Below are 22293 nucleotides of genomic sequence, written 5' to 3'. Positions count from 1 at the left end.
GGCCACAACTATATTAATTATTTATTTAATAAAAGAGTAGAAGATTGGTTTGCAATTTGCCCAATCACTAAGCTAATAAGAAGAGATGATCATAGCACCTAATATGCAAACAATCTCATAAAACAAAAGATACCAATATGCATTATCTATGAATTCCTTCTTGAAGTATATATACTTGTTTTGACCCTGCCTTGTCTTGACCTTTCATTGTCTTGACTTTGCAGTCTTGAACCTTCAAAATGAGGACCCTTTGTTGTCTTCAATAAAAAAAATAGATTATTTATATATCTAATATTTAGAAAAGAACAATAGTTCTTGACACTATAACATCAACATTTATTCATCCAAGCACTATGTTCATTTTTGTATGCTTCGTTTCTAGTTTGAGAATATCCACATACTCATTCATAAAAAAGTTCTTGGTTTATCACATTGAATGTATTTTAAATCATGATATAGCACATAAAAATATTAAATTATTACTACAAATCTAGTTACTTGTGGCTTTGAATAAAAACAATTATTAATAGAGCTATACTGAAAGAACGTGACAAAAGACGTCCACATATAGCTTAGTGAAGCAACCGCCAATACAAAATGTCACATGTCATATAACTACTATATTGGAAGAAAAAATAAACTAATATTGAACATTAAAAGAAAAATAATAATAATATCTCATAAAAGACTCCAAATCCAAGTCAAACAGGAAAAGAATTGACCTGTACATTTGAATAAGCTGCTCTGACATTATGTCGACAAAAAAAATAGAAAATAATTTTAATGATGATCATGATAAGATAAATTTCTTCAATGGTATTTGATCAAATTTTGACAAAATAGCATTCAACATAGCATCATACCTCCAAGACTATATGTTAATCTTAAAATGCCAAATCAATAAATTTCATCGAAGAAGCTCTTGCATTAATTGTTACTTTAGTCACTAATTGTATTCACATGAGTGTTTTCTTCCATTATCATAGAATCTTCATGATGCACATCCAAACCTCATTGTCTTCTATGTTACATGTTTGTCCTTCTACCGAGCATATTTGCAACTAAAACAAAAAAAACTTTCAGTTGTAAATGACCCTTGTAGCAAAATTTACAACCCTTCTTGAATTGTCAATACAGAGAAAATAAATGAGTTAAATTCATATTTCTTTAAGTTGTTGTTTTCTCTCGAGCTAGTACTAAAGCGTTGTGCTATACATTAGATAACTACCAACAACCTCTAATATGCTTTTACTCATTAAATTCTAGGCTCACGAATATCTTCCTTCAAAGCCTTGACGGATCCTCTAGTGGTCAAACGATCAAAAAGAAGAAATAATTTATGCAAACAAACTAGTCTCCAGGTAGAGAAATAGTTTAAACTGATTCGTGCATGAAGTTTACGTTTTATATTCTCAAAACTCAAGGAGTGCAATGGTTGAAGCTTAAGCGGACCCTCCATGATTTTGTATGGGTTTTTGTTGACACAAGCTAGTTAGCAAAATCTCATGTTTCACTCTAATCAAAAAGAGTTTATTCCAAAAAATGTAATTGCAAATGTGTATCTAGGTCATGTATTGAATGCATACAAGTTTCCTTCAGACGTAGTGGTGTGGTTAAAACACTTTGTTGTTGAAGCGGCTATTGAATGCATACAAGTTTTCTTCAAACGTAGTGTTGTGGTTAAAAAACTTTGTTGGTGAAGCGGCCACCACAGTTCAAACCCTTCTTGGGCCACAGTCACTACAAGACCCATGCCTTCACTCGGTCATTGAGCTGGCGGGTTTGAACAAGTGTAGGGATGAGGTCCCCCACATGTGGACACACTAGCCGCATTAAAAAGTTTATCGGGCATTATTAAAAAAAAAACATTTGTGGCCTCACCGGTCACATTAAAAAGTTTACCGAACATTATTTTTTAAAAAAATTACACGAGTTAATTTCAAATGTCACACAATATAATTTGGTGGTGCAAAACATGCCCATCTCCTTAAACCAGGATAAAGCATGTAAAAATACAAAATCTGTTTGTATTGTTCAGAATCAAACCAGATCAACCTTGCTATTGGAAATTTAAGCAGGTCGAAGAACGGTGTAAACTAGATTCCATGAGTAGCACCACTGAAAATACTAAATTCTTTAAAAGAGCAACAAGATTTTGATTAACTAGTGATGCATGACTACACTTGGGCCTGCAATTTGCATATGAACTGTAAGGAGCTACGATAGCAAAGCTTTGGCAACAAGTGCAGTAAAGGATTGTAGGAAAAAGTGGAATTTGGCAGAAACTGTAATAAAAGAGTAGGGACAATTTCTATTTCAGAGTTAATGCCCATATATATATATATTGAAAATTGGCAAAATTAATGACCCATATATAGAATATGTAAATTAGCAAATAGAAAATTAGTGAATATTCAATAAATCTTGTAAAACAAAAAGAGAAAGGCGAAGAGTCTCATAAAATTAAATGAGAAGGCCCAATAATCAATGTAGTAGTAAGAAATAATAAAAATAATTATTCTGTGCAGTGTCAAATTGAGTATCTGCTCACGAGAGATGAAAATGGCACAAGAAGAGAATTGGAGAACGAATATCATTAGGTCTTTTCGTATACCAGAATGCAGTATGTCCTCTAAAAGACAAGTTCTAAAGTAAAATGCGCAGCCACAGATAATTTGTGAGATTCTATATAATTCCCAATATTCATTGAAAACATCACGAATAAAATGTCTACAAATGTAATTTAGCTCCTTGGCCATGGAACATCAAGGAGTCAATACAGTTCCTAAAAGAAAAATGTCTGCATATCTAGTGCTGAAAACACCATAAACAAGTAGTCCACAAAAAAAAGAGTAAATTTGCATGACAACTCTTGATTAGATTAAGATCAAGCCTCAATCTTCAACCAAAAGAAGTCATTTGAAAAGCCTGCAAAACCTATAAGCTGGAGATCTCCTTAATATACGTCGCGCTAGTGTTGTTTTCCAACCATCAATAACATCTCTCCACTCTCATTTGTAAATGATTTGTATCTGCCAACCCTGTCGATCACATTCTATGTCAAAATAAATTGTTTGCACAGTTCATTCATGTACAGAATGAACAATTAAAACACAGTAATGTTTCAAACATTCAGTTAACAAAAAAAGAAATTGCAACAGCAAATCTGCTGCTCCCATGTGCTATTCTTATCTGATAAAGCAAAAAAGATGCACAAAGCAAAAGGGAATCATTAAACAACAAAATAATAATTTTTAAAAATCACATGCAAAAAAATAAAGATGGTTTTAGATACCCCAACAAATGGAATATCTAAAATCAGTACTCAGGACTCTCAAGAGGCATCCACTCTTGCAATAATAAAGTTGCCACAATATTCACAGAGACTCGGCACACATGCCCAAGTCACACGAGAACAAGTCAAGTGGCCTGGAAAGCTAAAATTTGATTCACAATATGGCTTGCAAACCATATGATCTTGATCATTGTGGCTAATCTCTGAAGATTGTAAGCATGAAACTTGAATTCAAAAATACCTTAGGAGATGTCTGCCTACATATTTATAAGGACTGATTAAGGATAAGTAGTAAAGACATATTGACAAAAATATGTAGACATCTTATACAAAGTAGACCTCATTCAGAAATAGAGACAGATACAAAAATGGGCAACCAAAAACATAAAATTGACTATAATTATTTAAGATGGAGATATAAAATTCATTGCACTGTCAACTCTTGAGTTGTATGATTCATAAGTGGAGGAGAGGCAGAGCATTGTCATTATTGAATAGTTACAGACAACAACAGAAAAAGTTGGGTTTCATAAGGACTGCCAACATCACAGAAACATAAAGAAGAACACTTGTGAAAAAAGATTCTAGCCCAAAAGTCAATGGCAACAGAAACACTGCATATGCATATGACATTTTGGTAATCAGTTACACAAATCCACATTTTGGGGCGTCTACATATATATATTCATAATCAGACACCTTGCATTAACTACAGATCCAATTCATCACTAAGCTGCGTGGCACCTGGCAGCCAGCTCCCCTTTAACGAACTTGTACCTATGCATCAAAGTCAAGGAAGACTTCAACTAAATTTCTTCAAAAGATGGACAACAAAAGCAAATTGAGAAACTGACAATAAGTGGCCCTATAGATAACATAGAGATCTACCCATAAACTTGTGATAACTAGCCTGCCATAACCACAGATGAAAATGACAAGTGTAATAAATAGCAGCAATGAGACTGTAACAGTCTTGCACTACAAAGTCGCAAACAATAGCATTTGATGTGGAAAACTATTTCAATACCACATAACAGTAATCATGATAATGCAGTAAATCTCCAATCTTTGTATTGAAAGAATAATCTTCATCATTGCAAAACTATTATTAATAATATCATCTTGTTCCAAAAGTGGGGAGCTCATTGCCATTAAGTGGATATTTATAATTGTGATATTGCTATCAGGATACAACGGTGTAGTTTTCTAGTCAAACTCATTGATCCATGTTTCATGAGTAATGATTCACAAGAACTCACCTATCCTACGAGTCAATGGAACACTTACCACTCATAGCATCTTTTTAATGTTTGCCAGGATCAAGTGAACTTGATGCAGAGATAAACTCAATGGAAGCAAAAACAAAAGGAACCAGCACCAAAAAGAGATAGATAATAATATTCTTCTAATTGATTCATCAAATGAACAGTATATACACTTGCTCTCCTACAAATTTCTTCTCCCCGTAACTTTGTATCCAAAAACTTTTTTAAACCTAAACCTAAAAACTCTATTTATACTTGCTAGGATGGTCTACAAAACATTCTAAATTATTACAAAATAGGAAAACCGACCCAAAGAGACTTCCCGTCAAAACGGCTTACAAAATATTCTAGATCAATATAGAATAGGGAAGAATGACCCCACAATGGTCTGAACAAATCCCAAGAAAAGATCTTAACCTAAACAATTTCTGGTGCTCGATAACTTCTGCAACTCGGTAGAGTCTGAAATGCGGCAACATGTACAATCTTTATGTGGGTGCTCTTGCACCATACTCCCCAAGAAATGTTATCTCAAGCCCACTTGAGATGAGCTCTTGTAGAGTGGTACCCTGCTTCTTGATATCTTGTTCGGTCATCCACACAACATCTACATCCAAATAACCTCTGAGTTTTACCAAATATGGCTTGGAGTCCTTTCCTCTTGTCTGCTTTATGACTTTGGTGTCAAGTATCCTTTCTAGCTGTGGTGTCTTCTTAAATGGTAGATGTTGAATGTCTTCTGTATCAGCAATCTATCCTGTATCAATTTCTTCATTGGGTGCTTTGAATGGTGTGAGGTTTGAGATGCCAATCTGAGATGGTAATTGAATGTCATAAGCATTGGTTCCAAACTTCTTCAATATTTGACAAGGGCCTAGTTTTCTCAACATAAGCTTAGTAGATTTACCTTTTGGTAGCCTCTTTTTTTTGAGATTTGCCCATACTAAATCTCCCACTTCAAATTTTAAGTGTCTTTGTTTTTGATCTGCATGCTTCTTATACTTGTTAGAGGTTTGTTGGAGTTGTGCTTTGACTTCATCATGGATTTCTTTTATGGCTGTAGCAAATTCTTCTCCTTGACCACTAACTTGTTGCTGTGAACTCATATCTCTTAACTCGAAGATCCCTCTAGGATGAATTCCATACACCACTTGAAATGGTGACTTTCCTGTACTTCTATTGATGGAGTCATTATATGCAAATTCAGCTTGGGGTAAGATTACATCCCATTTTGATGCATGTTGTCTTGTGAGTGTTCTTAACAAATTGCCCAATGTTCTATTAACTACCTCTATTTGGCCATCAGTTTGAGGTTGGTAGGCTGATGAGAATGATAAATTGGTTCCAAGTTTCCTCCATAAAGTTCTCCAAAAGTGTCCTACAAACTTCACACCCCTGTATGAAACTATGTTAAGAGGTAGCCTATGAATCCTTATGACTCCCTTGAAAAAGAGATCTGCTATATGAGAAGCATCATTAGTCAACTTAAATGGTAAGAAGTGACCCATTTTCCTGAACCTATCTACTACAACAAATACACTATAATACCCCTTTTATTTCTGTGGCAACCCCATTACAAAATCCACCGTTATGCTTTCCCAAGGTCTAGATGGTATTGGCAAAGGTTGATAAAGCCCTGCATTTGTAGTCCTTCCTTTGGCCCTTTGACAAATCATACATGTTTCCACACAGTTTCTAACATCAGTCTTAAGTTTAGGCCAATAGTAGTACCTCCTAACCAATTCTAAAGTTTTATCCAAACCAAAATGTCCACCCACTCTTCCACTATGCTTTTCTTTGATAATGTTTGTCCTCATAGAGCACCTGGGTACATATAATTGTCCTCCTTTGAAAAGAAGTCTGTCTTGTATCAAAAAATCAAGAAAATCAACATGGTATCTTTCACCAAACTCCATACATACCTTGTAGATGTTGCCAAAATCTGGATCTGCTACATACATGTCCTCGAGTGCTTCAATTCCCACACAGTCAGATTCCTTCTACTAAGAGCATCAGCAACCTTGTTTGATATGCGCTTCTATTGCTTGATGGTGAAGGTATAGGCCTATAAATACTCCACCCATTTCATGTGCCTATGACTTAATTTGTCTTGGCTATTCAGAAAACTAAGTACTTGGTTATCAATATACACAACAAACTCCTTTGGCAACAAGTAATGTCTCCACCTTTTGAAAGCTTGAACCAATACATACATTTCTAGGTCATATGAAGAGTATTTTTGCTTGGCTTCATTGAGTTTTTCACTTGAGAAAGCCACTGGTTTTCCTTCTTGACTAAGAACTGCCCCTATGGCAACCTTGCTAGCATCACATTCTACTTGGAAAACTTTGTTAAAATCACGTAAAGAAAGAATTAGCTGCTCACTAACCATTTTCTTGGGCAATTCAAAACCTTTATTTACTGATTGACTCCATGCAAACTTACACTTCCTTCCTCCTTTAATAGTTTCTAACATAGGAGCGCATATATGACTGAAATTTCTTATGAACTTCCTATAAAATGTAGCAAGACCATGAAAGCTTCTAACATCTCCAATTGTTTTTGGGGGTGGCTAGGATAGTATAGCACTTACCTTATCTTTATCCATCTTCAAGCTACCTTGGGAGATCACAAAACCAAGATATGTCAACTCCTCCTGCATGAACAAACACTTTTCCAAGTTTATTACCAATTTCTCCTCATGAAGTCTTCTCAAAACCATGTCAACGTGCTCTAGGTGTTCTTCCTTTGTCTTACTGAAAATTAATATGTCATCTAAATATACTATGATGAACTTGCCATTAAAGTCTTTAAGTATTTCATTCATAAGTCTCATGAAGGTACTAGGAGCATTAGAGAGTCCAAATGGCATTAACTTCCATTCATATAATCCATCATTGGTTTTGAATGTTGTCTTCCACTCATCTCCAACTCTTATCCTTATTTGATGATACCCACTTTTTAAGTCAATCTTGGAGAAATACTTTGCACCTCCCAAACAATCAAGCAAATCTTCAATTCTTAGCATTGGAAACCTATATCTAATTGTAATCTTATTAATGGCTCTAGAATTAACGCACAACGTCCAAGTTCCTTCCTTCTTGGGTGCCAAAACAGCAAGTACAGCACATAGGCTTAAGCTTTTCGCAATCAAGCCAGAATTGAGTAACTCCTTTACTTGTCTAGCTATCTCCTCATTTTGTTGAGGTGTCATCTTGTATGCAGCCTTATTGGGTGAAGTAGCTCTAGGAATGAAATCAATACTGACTAATGTCTCGTATAGGTGGTAAAGACTTTGGCATACCTTCTGAAATCAAACCTTCATACTTATCCAAAAGTTCTTTCACTTCATTAGGAATTGTCTTCTTTATTTCAGCCTCCTTTCTGTCATTTCCAATGGGTTCTTGTGGTTGTGGGTTAGGCATCAAAAGAAAACAAGGCTTAGGTTCATCCTTCATGTCCCGTAAGAATTCCTTTTTATCAACCATCATAATTTTGGCTTCCCTCTCTTTATTTTCTTCTACTTCTTCATGATCAGCGAATGGAATCAATCTAATAACCTTTCCATCCTTCTTAATGGTGTATATATTGAGTTTTCCATCATGTTGTGCCTACAAATCATACTACTGGGGCATACCAAATAATAGGTGGCATGCATCCATGTCAAAACTATATCACACAAAATTCTGTCCTTATACTTTCCAATTTGAAAATCAAACCATGCTTGCTCATTTACAAGAGTTTGTTGACGCTTTGTTAGCCATGAAACCTTATAAGGAAAAGCATGAGGTATTCTCCTAAGTTTTAACTTCTGAACCATCTCAAGAAAAACTAAATTCTCAGTAGATCCTGAGTCAATAATGACTTTACATACCTTACCTCTAGATTTGCAAACAGTCCTAAAGATAGTTTTCCTTTGTGGTGGTTCCATTGTAGTAGGCACTTTCAAAAGTGTTCTTTTCATCATCAAACTTTCTCCTCTTTCAGGTACACTATCTGAGTCAGCCATCTCCTTCTCTTGGTATTCATCTTCTTGTACCAAATGTGTTCTTCTTTCACCTTGTGAACTTGAACTAGCTCTATCCAGACACCTAGATGCACAATGTGCTTCCTTATTGCAATTGAAACAAATGATCGAACTTGCCCTTCTACCACCAAATCCACCTCTTGAATTGCCTCTTCTACCTCTAAAATTACCTCTAAAATTTCCTTCACTTTGACTGGTTTTTTGCTTTATCTCCTTATAATCTTCATGGTTTTGTCCTCTTCCTTGGAAATTTCCTCTTCCCCTTTGATTTCTTCCTCTTCATCTGCTATTTTGTTCTTGCCTTCTTTTCAATTTGGCTTCCACCTTCAATGCTAGTTGATAACATTTATGTACTATATCAGGACACAATAAATTAAGTTCTTCTTGAATGTTCAACCTCAATCCATTGAGATCTCTAGCAACTTTTACACTTTCACATTCACTCTGCTTTGCCCTTAGGCTTAATTTTTGGAATTCTTCAGTATAGGCTGTGACATCTAGCTCCTTCTGTCTTAAACTTTGTCTCCTTCGATGAAGTTGGATTTCATAATCCTCAGGTAAGTATGTTTCTCTCAACTTGGCACACATCCTTTCCCATGAAGTTATCATGTTCTTACCTTCTTTGACCCTTTCTCCTTGGGTGAAATTCCACCAAGTGAGAGTTGGTCCCTTCAACTTTGACTTGGCAATTTTTACCTTGTCCTTTTATGCTATATTTTCACATTCAAAATGGGTGTTCAAGGCTTCTATCCAATCCACAACAGCATCAACATCCATCTTACCCGAGAAGATGGGTAGATCACCTTTGGCATCCTTCTTGCCAACTCTTTCAAGGGCTTCTATGAGGTATCTCTGGTCTGCAGGTAAGTTAACCACCTTTTGCTCAGGGGTATCCTCTTCTTCCCCTTCTTCCTCTTGCTCGAAGGAAACCTTTGCTCTCTTTTCCATCCAAACCTTCAGCTTCTCAAATTCATCCAGTGACCACTTATTGGTTTTCTCATGTTCTTGCATCTTCTTTGCCAGTTCAGCATTGGTGACCATGTTTGATGTTTCAACTTCTGACTCTAATCCAGACATAAATCCAATTGCCTCAGGAGCTTTCCCCAAGCTCTGATACCAAAAATGATGCAGAGATAAACTCAACGAAAGCAAAAACAAAAGGAACCAGCACCAGAAAGATAATAATATTCTTCTAAATGATTCATCAAATGAACAGTATATACACTTGCTCTCCTACAAATTTCTTCTCCCCGTACCTTCGTATCAAAAAACTTTTTTAAACCTAAACCTAAAAAACTCTATTTATACTTGCTAGGACGGTCCACGGAATATTCTAGATTATTACAAAATAGGAAAACCGACCCAAAGAAACTTCCCGTCAAAACAGCTTACATAATATTCTAGATTAATATAGAATAGGGAAGAATGACCCCATAATGGTCTGAACAAATCCCAAGAAAAGATCTTATCCTAAACAATTTCTAGTGCTCGGTAACATCTGCAACTCAGTAGAGTCTGAAATGTGACATGTACAATCTTTATGTGGGTGCTCCTACACCAGAACTCTTAGGAAGCCTGATGCTTCACCCCTGTGAGCATCACCTAGATGCAACCAATGCTAAGTGTTCCATTAATTCTCATTATACTCATTATACATGGGACAATGAGTTTGATTTGAAAGTTACACAACTGAATCCTAATAGCAATATCACAATTTGACTAGCTGTGAAAAGCATCTCTTACTTATCAATTGATGAGCTAAAGCAGCTCTACAATGAATGGTACATAATGCACAACACTCAGTGAACGTTTTGCAGATCGGGTAACAAATTAAGTGGGATTCACCTTGGAGGAAACTCCACTGCCAAGTGTGTTTGAGTTGGTGCAATACTGGACTGGTTGACCTCCCTGGAAGGTTCAATGCTTCACCCTTAAGAGCATCACCTAGATGCAATGAGTGCTAAGTATTCTATTCATTCTAATGAGAGATGGGTTCTTATGAACTACTAGTCATGAAATATGGATCAATGTGTTTGACTCGAAAACTACACAGTTGAATCTTGATAGCAATATCACAATTTGACTTGCTGTGGGAAATATCTCCTACCTATCAGATATTTATAATATTGTCCAAGGGCTATGGTGCATTGCTAATAGAAGGTGTATGTAAGAATATGATACAGAGATTCAAATCCCCTCACTGCACTAAACCCACCCATATCTCCAAAAGATACATGGCAAAATTATGATGTAGCAATAATGAAGTACATTTTTGCATCAACAAAATATACAGGAAAACTGATTTAAAAAAGCAAAAGAAAAAACACATCAACAGCAAAAAGAAGAAAGTTGAAGCACACCAGATGTAGGTGGATGGAAAGCCCAATTTAATCTTGAACTTGGTCAGGAGGCAAAGACCAGATGATTAAAAAATTTGAACAGTGTATAAATGAGTTGAAGTGAAGAAGTTTTCTTGTCCCCACAACCAAAGTATCACATGCCCTTTTGTAGCTATGTGCATTATTGTTCGAGGGTGTGAGGCACAAAGAAAATGGGGGATTCTTGTAAAAGCATTGTTATAATAATGTGATAAACTTAAACCTAACCATTTCAAGGATACTATTCAAGCTTACCCCACACCCTAATAAAGGCACCCATCATGACCAACCAGAATAGGCCAAAAAACGAAGAAGCAAAAGAAAGAAAGAAAAAAACTACCATAAGTAATTAATGCTCAATGTGTACCTGAACTACAGAAAAGAATTGGTTCAAATAAAAATGCAAAATAAAATCCTCATCTACGGCAGGACAAAACATAAAAATCGAAGTTGTGGGTTAGAGCTTAACAACACCTGAGCTCCCATGATTTAACTCCAAATCTTGGCCACTGCATAACAACAAAAGAACAAGGCCACGAAATAGAATGAACAAATGATAATGCCAACAAGTGGTCACTGGTTACTGACCTGCTCCTTAGTATCTTAACAATTGCACAAATGCCACATTTCATACAGTAGTTACGTATCATGATGATACTTCTGATATATTTGCTACAAACTAAAACGCCCTCAGACAGTGGCTGCTTGCTTGAAAATACCCTAGTTTTTACTATATTCGCTGTTAGACAATGTGTTACCTTGCACCATGCTCCATATGCACATGCACAAAATATGTGAAAACAAATCATGCAAGCAAATTCACAAGTGAAAGATGCTAGAGAATCCAGACAAAACTCTGAAATCAAAATCAGAGAACACAAATATAAAACCAAAATGAAAGAAATTGAAGTTCATCCTTGCCACAATAAAGTATAATCCAAAAGGGCAATTAAGTGTTATATTTGTAGGACAATTTTAAGTGTTATATTTGTAAACCTTGGTACTTAAATTAAAACAGTGTAGGTGGTCAGAGAATTAGAAAAAAAGAGGCAAACCTAGGAAGGGTAGTAAGACCGCATTCCAGGGAGGGTCCCTCCTGGAGGAACTCTTAATGGTGGTGATGCTCCTGGATGTTGATTTTGATAGGACGCAAGGGCTAGGACATATTGACTGGCTCCTTCATAAGAAGCACTCTGGGCAACAGATGAACTTTTAGGAATGACATTGAGTGACGATGCACTGCCAATACCGTTATACCCAGAAGATCCATATGTACTAACACCATAGCCACCTGTACCCAATGACGCCCCGCCAGAAAGGCCTTGTAGAAAAAGTTCACGGCCTAACAAAGGCTGCACTGAAGAATTTAGTGAATGATAAGGGAGGCTGGCTGCAACCAGATCTCTTGATAGACTTGGAAATGCTGCATCGTTCAAGCCATAATTACTTACAGCCGTAGCTGCTACAGCAGATGAATCAGCAGCAGTGGCTTGATGTGATAAAGGAGATGGGTTTACCAACCCATGGCCAAATCCACTATATGCCACAGAAGAATCCAGTGATGCTAGCTTTAAATTGCCTGCTGGATGTGAACTGGAAAGAGTTTGACCGGAGCTTGTTGTTGCACCTTTTTGCTTCTGTCCATCCGTGGCTAATTTACAAAATAATTGATGGCCATCTATTGATTTTACAGGATCCTCTGCAGCTTTTTTGCTCGCTTCAACTGTCTTGTATATAATTAGTGCATATCCTTTGCACTTTCCAGTTGTCTTATCATAACCAAGTGGCCCTTCTTCAATGTCTCCATACTGGGAGAAAAAGTTAAGCAATTTGGCAGATTCCATGTCTGTAGGAACATTACCTATATAGATTCTCCTACGTGCTAAATGAAAATCTGAAGGGATTGATTGGACAGCCTGTTTATGCTGCTGTGAGGGCTGAATAGTCTGTTGCATAGGCTGTATGGACTGCTGAATCGGTTGTATGGCCTGCTGCAAGGGTTGAACAGGGTGCTGCATGGAATGAATAGGTTGCTGCACAGACTGAATAGGGTGCTGCATGGACTGAATAGGTTGCTGCACAGACTGAATGGGGTGCTGCATGGACTGAATGGGGTGCTGCATGGACTGAATGGGCTGCTGCACAGACTGAATGGGCTGCTGCTGCACAGACTGAATAGGGTACTGCATGGACTGAATGGGCTGCTGCAAAGGCTGAATAGGGTGCTGCAAAGGTTGAATCGGGTGCTGCATGGTTTGAATAGGTGCAACAGGTTGAATGGGTAGCACGGATTGAAATTGTTGCAATTGTTGAAGTTGTTGTAATTGTTGTATCTGTTGCTGTTGTTGTTGCAGCTGTTGTTGCTGTGGGTTTCCAATAACAGCTAGGTTGCTTACAGTCATTCTTCCATCTATTTTCTTGCTAGGTTCCTTTAGTGCCTCCAAAGCACCATCAACATGGGCATATATAATAAATCCATATCCCTTATTCTTACCAGAGGCTCTATCCATGACAACTTTCAAATCCTCGATCTCTCCATGCTGACTAAAGACAGATCTGACTGCCTCTGCAGTGGTATCAGAATTCAATCCTCTTACAAAAATCTTTCTTCGAGATACATCCCTATCTGCAATCTTCTTTGTCTCTTCCAAAACATCAAGATGCCTCAAAGCAGCATGTTTTGCAATCTCATAAAGTTGTTCCCGAGTAAAAGGCTCCATCAGCTTGACAACATCTTCTTCTCTAATCTCTGGTGCATCAGAATCCTCAGACTCTTGATGACTTCGCTTCTTTCCATCCATTTCTGTACCACAAAAAAAAAGACCCAATGGGGAAATATCAGCCAATGTCAATAATTCATTCCACCTTACAAAAAAAAGTTTAGTTAAACAAACCCAAAAGAAGAATTTGCTCAAACACCATGTCACATCTGAAATCGTTACACAAATCAACAACTTCTTCAGTGAAAAAATATATAATTCTGTATGGTTCAGAAATTTCCTCATTAAGTAAATTGTTTATTTTGCAGTAACCAGATAGGAGATAATCATTTTAGCTACGTATAATGAAACCAACCTCCTGCACAGCTACATTCTCTGGCCAGACATGACAGAGAGAGTAGCAAAGATAATTGCAACTGAGAACCTGGTATTTAAACAAAGAAAGTCTTATGCATAACTGGAAGAATTGGAAATTTTAGGACAGATTTTCAGCATGTTATGGAGTGTAACAAACATGGTTTGGCCTCTTGCTCATGCACCATATGTAATGTAACCAGAAACATCATAAGGCAAGTTTTGAAGGAATTTGTTTCATTTGACACTATAAAATTAAACATGCTACAGAAAAAACTGAGCATGTATTTGTACGGTTGGTATCCATTCCCTGATATTAAAACCTCACATGCAAGATCTGCAATATCCAGACTTTAGTGGAACTGGTACTGAAATTTGTTTGGATTATAAAAGTAAAAGCAATGCACTAGTTGTAATTAAACTTGTTTCCTACCCCTTGGCATGACAATCAAATCGATTTTCAAGAGAGAGAGAAAAATTCAATGTTAATATTTTTTTCAAGTGAATATTTTTTTATAGACCCGCAAGCCTGTTTGCCTATTAAAAAGTCTTTATCCTTTTATAGCTGCACGCACTTAGAACCTAAAGGTATAGGTTACACTCATACACGGTTACCATTTTCATCACTGGTCAGTTCTCACTGTGATCAAATGCTCTCTCCATTTTAATCACAATCTGTGTGGGGTACCAAATGGGTTTAAAATTGGGACCTCCCTCTCACTCGAATAGGCTGTTGCACTCGAGTACCAAAACTGAAAGACTCATAAACATCGAAGTTTTTGAAATAACAAAATCCTTTAACATTATCAGATTTCCACAATCCATTTTAAATGAGTGAATTTTTTCTGGATTCGATTGTGTAAAAATATTTAGCATCAACATTTCGGATCACACTCCGTGATCCATAATTCCTATTCTTGCATCCTCTCATCCTGATGATAGATCAGGGAGTGTGATCTGAAACATTGATGCTAAAAAAGCTTACACAATCAAATACAGAAAAAATTCAATCATAACAAAATTCTTTTTAGTTTTTTGTCAATCATCTAATCCCATCTATTTTCGTCGATTGCCGGAGTATTTATCTTCAAACAAATTGAGCTGAAAAGAAAACAATCTCGGGACATATCTGCATAAGTGCCATGATACTAAAAATTTCGGTTGGTAAATATCGTATTTACAGTCCTTTTTCAGACAAAGTCTGTCACATTGCAGCTAGATGAAAATTAGGGAAGAAGTCTTAGTTGGCCTTTTTGACTCAACTGGCTTGCACACGAGTTCAACCTAAACCAATACCTGCTTCTTATGGACGTGACCGTATGCTACTGCGATATAGTTCCAAAATGATAACTTCTCCTCCTTGTTCAAGATAAAGTACAGTTGCTCCAAATAAAACATAGATTGTTGCCTCATCAGAATGAAAAGCAAGCACAATGAAGAAAAAATTGACATACCCCGGATTTCGCTGAAGAGCTAAAACCTACCAATATTTTTATTTTCTTTGAACCGTTAATGGGTGAGACGTCTCTCCAAAATGACAGAAACGTTAAACCCTAACCCCAAAAACCTCCCAAACCCTGACAATGCTTTGCATTTCCAGACGTTTAAGAAATATAACAATTACTGAACCAATATTCATTTGATATCTTGCTGAAATTACAACCTAGTCATCCAAAAAATAAAATCAGAGGGATTCAATACAATAAAATCAAATTAAAAGGTCAAGTTGACCACACTTATGCAACTATTGTATTTTATCTTTTCTGAAATTAAAAATTTGTACTGATCTCACCGATTAGGAAGCCTCAGTAACACGGCAAACTCTCTGATTAAAGAAAAGACCTCGCTGCCAGGGGATGCAGGATTTGAGGAGTTTCTAAGGCACGGAATTTTTTTTTGAAAAAATTGGGTGAAGAAGAATACGATAATCAAAATAGACGATGATGTAGAAATAGATGATTGCTGTATATATACTGAACAAAATTAACCTTGCCTTCAAAATATGGCCGGGGTAGATAGAAAAGGTTTCAAGGGCAACTCGTTATTGCAAACTATTGGGAAAAGGGAAATAAATTTTAACTAGCACTTCACTGGGGAAAGGTGCAAGGGGTATGCCGATAGATTTTTTTTTTAAATCAAAAGTAAAAAGATGTAAAATTAAAGGAAGGATTTAAAATTGATAGCATAAAATTTAGTTGTTTTATAGAATTCAGTCATAAACACACTAATACCCTCTTTGCAATTATAAAATTGTACAACTTTAAAATTTTACTTAATGTACAACATCCCAATTAAAGAGTTGGTTTGAATTGTACAATTTTTTAAATATATTCTTTTTTATATAAATATAAACATAATTTGGGTCCTATTCATGGTCAACTAGAAAAAAACCTACAAGTAAAAGGAAAATGATGTTAATTGATAAGAAGTGCATATGAGTAAATGGCATAAAATCTAAAACTGGTGTCAATTTTAAAAATATCAAAAAGGTCACTTGACATACTTGAATTTGTCTACTTCTTTTTTTGAGTGAATATGTTTTTGAATTCAACAAATGTCAATCTATAGAAAAGAGTATTGGATTACTTAGCAAGCGAAAAAAGAAAGTAATAAATGAAATGGGAATAGTATTAGAATGTCAAACATTACCTTTTTTTATAGAAATAACTTTAAAGATGTGGTTGGTAGGCGAGATCAAGAACATGCATGTTTCTTCTTTTTTTCTAATAATAGTTTTGATTGAAAAGAGGAAGTACACATGATTAAATGGTGTAAAATGTAGTGTAATTAGTAAAACATTCTATTAATATTAATATTATTAATAATGAAACAATATTCTCTTGTATCCCACATTTTAATATTTCTGGAGCTAATATTCTAAGTGGGACATAGTTATTAGTATATTATTATTAATAGTATAGTCATAGAATATAATAAATTATTCATATTCTATAAGATATTAATAGTTATTATAGTATAGGATGCCCTGTTAAATATTATTTGGAATATCTAGTAAAGGATATTTATTAATACGATATCTTATACTATAATATTACATATGAATCATACATTAATTTGTATCCCTCTACTTATTAATTTAAATAAGTTCCATCATTATTTTGTGAGCTAGTTTTTTTTTCTTTCTAAAAGTTGCTAAATGATTTCTCATCTTCAGATTTATGCATACAAGGACATTGAAAAGGAAAGATTGCGATAGCCTCAAAAGTGGGAACAAAGAGGACTCCAACATGACACATTTAGGTTTTGTACCCTTAAGAGAGAAAGTGGAAAAATCATAATATAAATTTACAACAAAAATATTGTTAACCAAATTTTCAAGTTTATAAATCTTAGATATAAAAAGGACCAGAACTTGTTGAGCTTCCAATGTTTGCCCATTATGGTTATGTTATTATTGGATAGAAACTCTTAGGCCAATCTATGGTCAAGGTGCTCATATCTTTAAGTGTTTGTTATGAAGTTTTCTTGCTCATCATAATAGTCAAACAAGACAAAAGTGTTGTTATGAGATTGTTAGGAACCTGTGTGTTCCTTCTGTTTATTAGAGTAGTGTTGTTGGACGCATATGCTTTGTAAGTCGTCCCGTGAGTATATTTTATTATCCCACATGCATAGGTAGTATTACTTTTCTAGATCGTACCCAGTATATAAGAATAGGTTGAGGCCCTTGATGGGCACGGACGAATTTATTATATTGAGCTTGCTCAAAGGAGGTTACCCCCTCGAAGTGGCCTGCGATCAGTAGATTCATTCTGAGTTCTGCTATCACTTTGTATTCTGTTATTTCGAGCATTCTCACGATATTGCTATAAGGAGGTTCTTCACATCTGGTATCAGAGCACTCTCTTGGGCTCGCTGGGTGGAAATTACATCAAATTTTTTTTTCTCTGTCGTGGCCTTCAGGTTCCTCTCACTTCTAATATCTCTTGTTATTGCAATAACTCTTTTCAGTTGTTCTGTCTGTGAGTGAATTTTTCTAAGTCGACTGTTCAAAAAAAAAAAAAAAAAAACCTTGTTTTATGGTTGTTACGCGTACAGGAGCAAAAATCATGGAAGAGGAAATTGCATCCCTCAAAACCAAACTTCAAGATCTGGATGACAAAATTCTGGGTCTTAACTTTCAGCAATCAGCCATGAGCCGAAACCATTCAGGAGATACTGGGTCCTCTTCTGGCAATTTCCGTGGACCAAAGCTTGATTTTCCACGCTTCGATGGTTCTGATCCGACTGGATGGATCTATAGGGCAGAGCAGTATTTCAGCTTGCATAATACTTTGGATAACCACAAAGTCCCCCTTGCATCTTTTCATTTGGAACATGAAGCTCTTCAATGGTTCCGTTGGTACATCAAGGCTAATGTAGACCCAACGTGGAGAGAATTGTGCACCCTCATTTTGGAGCGCTTTGGCCCTAGTTCCTTTGATGATTTCACAGGAGCACTCACTAAACTGCGTCAAACAGGCACTGTAAGAGAATACCAGACAGAGTTTGAAAAATTAGCTAATCACACAGAGGGCTTGTCTGATGAATTCTTCCGTAGTTGTTTTGTCAGTGGTCTGAAGGATGCACTTCGCTCAGAAGTCAAAATGTTTCGACCTACTACAATGATGGAAGCCCTTGGGTTGGCTAAGTTAGCGGAAGACAAGATTAGTGCTCTACAACGCTCCAGATCTAATTTTGTTCCATTCAGAAATACAGGTTCTCACAACCCTCCAGTCATACCAGCTCCCAGAACTACTCCGATCAAGCACTTGTCTGAAACAGAGATGCGAGTCAGGCGAGACAAAGGGCTTTGTTATAATTGTGATGAGAAATGGTCTCGGGGCCATAGATGTGTTCAGCAAAAGCTCTATCTCTTGGATGTGGATTCTCCACCGGAACTGGAAGAATATGTAGATGCTCAGGAAACAGTGGATGCTGAGGTTGAGCCTCACCAGCCTGAACCTCCTTCACCAGAAGCTCCACCAGAGATATCTATCCATGCTTTGGCAGGAGTCACTACTCCACAAACCATGCGGGTCTAGGGTTTCTTCAAGAAGATCCCTCTTACTATACTCATTGATTCTGGTAGCACTCATAACTTCATTGATCCACGAATAGCCAAACAGGCTGATTGCTTTATCCATCCCTGCTCTAGCTTTGAAGTCATGATTGCCAATGGGGGCACTTTACCTTGTAAAGGGAAATGTCGCAATGTGTGTCTCTCTATTGGAGATTATAACATGCGCTCTGACATGTTTGCCTTACCCTTAGGTGGCTGTGATGTGGTTTTGGGTGCCCAATGGTTACGCACTCTTGGCCCCATTCTCTGGGATTTTGCTGAACTTTGGATGCAGTTTTCAGCCGAGGGGCACCAACACACTTTGAAAGGCTTACAACCAGGGTCTCTCAGCATCATCAGTTCACACCGTATGGAAAAACTTCTTAAGAAGAATTCACATGGTGTCATCGCTCAGCTCCATTCCATTCAGATGCAGCCATCAGCAGTCTCTAGCACTCCTGTCGATCTCCAACACATTTTGGACAAGTATTCTGGTATATTTGCTGAACCTGTGGGATTACCTCCTTCTCGTCCAGAGGACCACCGTATTCAGCTCCTTCCTGGCAGTGTTCCGCCCAACATCAGGCCCTACCGCTACCCATTTCATCAGAAGACCGAAATCGAGATACTTGTCCGTGACTTACTGAAGCAAGGTATTATTCGCCCTAGTACCAGTTCCTTTTCTTCTCCAGTTCTGCTTGTTCGCAAAAAAGATGGGTCATGGCGACTCTGCATTGATTTCCGAGCACTTAATCATCTCACTATAAAGGACAAGTTTCCCATTCCAGTTGTTGATGAACTTCTTGATGAACTTCATGGGGCTCATTTTTTCTCCAAGTTAGATCTTCGTTCTGGGTATCATCAAATTCGGGTTAATGAGGAGGATATACCTAAAACTGCCTTCCGCACACATGATGGTCACTATGAATTTTTAGTCATGCCCTTTGGCCTCACGAATGCTCCTTCAACATTTCAGGCAGTGATGAATAACATATTTCGACCATACCTCCGAAAATTCATTCTGGTCTTCTTTGATGATATCCTCATATATAGCAAAACTTGGGCTGAGCATCTCCATCATCTGGAGCTTGTCTTGCAACTTCTCTCTGATCATCAACTCTGTGCAAAACTATCTAAATGTGTGTTTGGCCAGGAGGAAGTGGAGTATCTCGGGCATATTGTTGCACACCATGGAGTGCGGGTGGATCCTACAAAAATAGATGCCATGAAAACTTGGCCGCATCCTAAAACTCTCAAGAGCCTTCGGGGTTTTTTGGGGTTGACTGGCTACTACCGCAAGTTTGTCAAAGATTACGGGAAAATTGCAGCACCATTGACAGCTCTGTTAAAAAAGGATGCCTTCTCCTGGACCCCTGTTGCTGAGACTGCATTTGAACAACTGAAACAGGCTATGTGCAGTACACCTGTTCTCGCGATGCCAGATTTTTCCAAACCCTTCACTATTGAGAGTGATGCTTGCGGCAATGGATTGGGTGCTGTTCTCCTGCAAGATGACCATCCTATTGCGTTCACTAGCAAAGCCCTCTCTGGTAAGAATCTAGCCCTCTCTACTTATGAAAAAGAAATGATGGCTATTTTGCATGCTGTACAGAAGTGGCGGCCATACCTCTTAGGGAGTCATTTTTGCATCAGAACCGATCACCAAAGTCTGAAATACTTCCTGGAACAACGGGTATCCTCTCCTACACAACAGAAATGGGTCAGCAAACTCATGGGGTATGATTATGAGATCACCTACAAGAAGGGTAAGGAGAATATTGTGGCAGATGCTCTTTCTCGCACATTTGATAATCAAGCTTCCCTTTCCGCTATTTCTATGCCCATTCCCAATTGGTTAGCGTCTGTTCAACAGGGCTATGACAGTGACTCTTCTTTATCTCAAATCATTCACCAGCTAGCCAATAATCCTTCTGCTATACCACATTACTCTTGGGATGGTGCTTCTCTTCGATACAAGGGTCGGCTAGTGCTTCCTCAGAACCCAGCTCTACATCAGGCTATTTTTTATGAACTCCATGCTTCTCCTTCAGCAGGGCACTCAGGCTTCCTCAAAACTTATGAGCGAGCAAGGAGAAACTTTTTTTGGAAAGGGATGAAACAGACGATTCAACAGATGGTGGCTGAATGTGATACTTGCCAACGCCACAAGGGTGAAACGACCCTCCTTCCTGGCTTGCTCGAACCATTGCCCATCCCTACACGGATTTGGACTGATATTTCTATGGATTTCATTGAAGGGCTTCCTAAATCCGGTGGCAAGACAGTGATCTTGGTTGTGGTTGATCGTCTCTCGAAATATAGTCATTTTTGTGCCCTCAGCCACCCCTATACTGCCTCCTCTGTTGCACAAATCTTCATGGACCAGATATTTCGTCTTCATGGACTCCCTTCTTCCATTGTCTCTGATCGTGATGCAACTTTTACCAGTCATTTTTGGACTGAACTATTTCAGAAAACTGGCACCAAACTGAAGATGAGTTCGGGCTATCACCCACAAACTGATGGTCAAACTGAAATTGTCAATAAATGCTTGGAAACTTATCTTCGTTGCTTCACTTCCGAACAGCAACATCAGTGGGCCAAGTGGCTCCCTTTAGCTGAATGGTGGTACAATACCTCTTACCACACTGCCTCTAAAATGACTCCATATGAAGCAGTCTATGGTCAGGCACCTCCAGTGCTCCTTCCCTACACTCCCAACAGCTCACCAGTCCAGGCAGTTGACATAGTTCTCCGCAGCAGGGATCAGATTCTTCGTACCTTACAGGATAATCTTCACATGGCCCGTAATCGGATGAAACAGCAAACAGATCAACACCGTTCTGAGCGCTCATTTCAAGTTGGGGATATGGTTTTTCTTTGTCTACAGCCATACAAACAATCCTCCCTAAAGCTGAAAGGGCGTCATAAGCTGGCCCCAAAATTTTATGGGCCTTATAAGGTTCTGCAGAAGATTGGTTCAGTTGCTTATAAACTGGAACTTCCTCCTTCTTCCCGCATTCATCCAGTCTTTCATGTTTCTTGTCTAAAGAAAGTTCTGGGTACCACTGTCAGAGCACAAACTACTCTCCCTGAAATGGATACGGAAGGATCCATTATCCTGGAGCCGGTGGCAATCATTGACCAGCGCACTCGCCAGCTTCGCTCTCGCTCCATCTCTGAGGTCTTGAT

General features: G+C 37.6%; 1 protein-coding gene across 3 annotated transcripts; it reads right to left on the bottom strand.

The window, feature by feature from the left end:
- Positions 1 to 2683: 2683 nt before the first annotated feature.
- On the bottom strand, positions 2684 to 15981 carry LOC149537411 (uncharacterized). 3 transcript variants are annotated; one of them, XM_089802904.1, is made up of 3 exons: positions 15832 to 15981; positions 12021 to 13768; positions 2684 to 3041 (listed from the first exon to the last, which is right to left on the bottom strand). In XM_089802904.1, the coding sequence occupies exon 2, from the start codon at positions 13764 to 13766 to the stop codon at positions 12021 to 12023; it is 1746 nt and encodes a 581-aa protein (XP_089659030.1). In that variant the 5' UTR covers positions 13767 to 13768; positions 15832 to 15981; the 3' UTR covers positions 2684 to 3041. The 3 variants fall into 3 exon arrangements, with proteins under 3 accessions (XP_089659030.1, XP_089659032.1, XP_089659031.1); XM_089802906.1 differs by lacking the exon at positions 2684 to 3041 and adding an exon at positions 3667 to 4072; XM_089802905.1 differs by lacking the exon at positions 2684 to 3041 and having other exon boundaries at positions 11850 to 13768.
- Between the last annotated feature and the right edge of the window lie 6312 nt (positions 15982 to 22293).

The sequence above is a fragment of the Cupressus sempervirens genome, chromosome 9 (assembly GCF_028749045.1).
Source record: "Cupressus sempervirens isolate cs-2001-9-10 chromosome 9, ASM2874904v1, whole genome shotgun sequence".
NCBI classification, from domain to species: Eukaryota; Viridiplantae; Streptophyta; class Pinopsida; order Cupressales; family Cupressaceae; genus Cupressus; species Cupressus sempervirens.
This window is presented reverse-complemented; position numbering and strand designations above follow the sequence as displayed.

Excerpts from the sequence above, each read along its gene's own strand:
- LOC149537411 (XM_089802904.1), bottom strand. The coding sequence starts at position 13,766 with ATGGATGGAAAGAAGCGAAGTCATCAAGAGTCTGAGGATTCTGATGCA.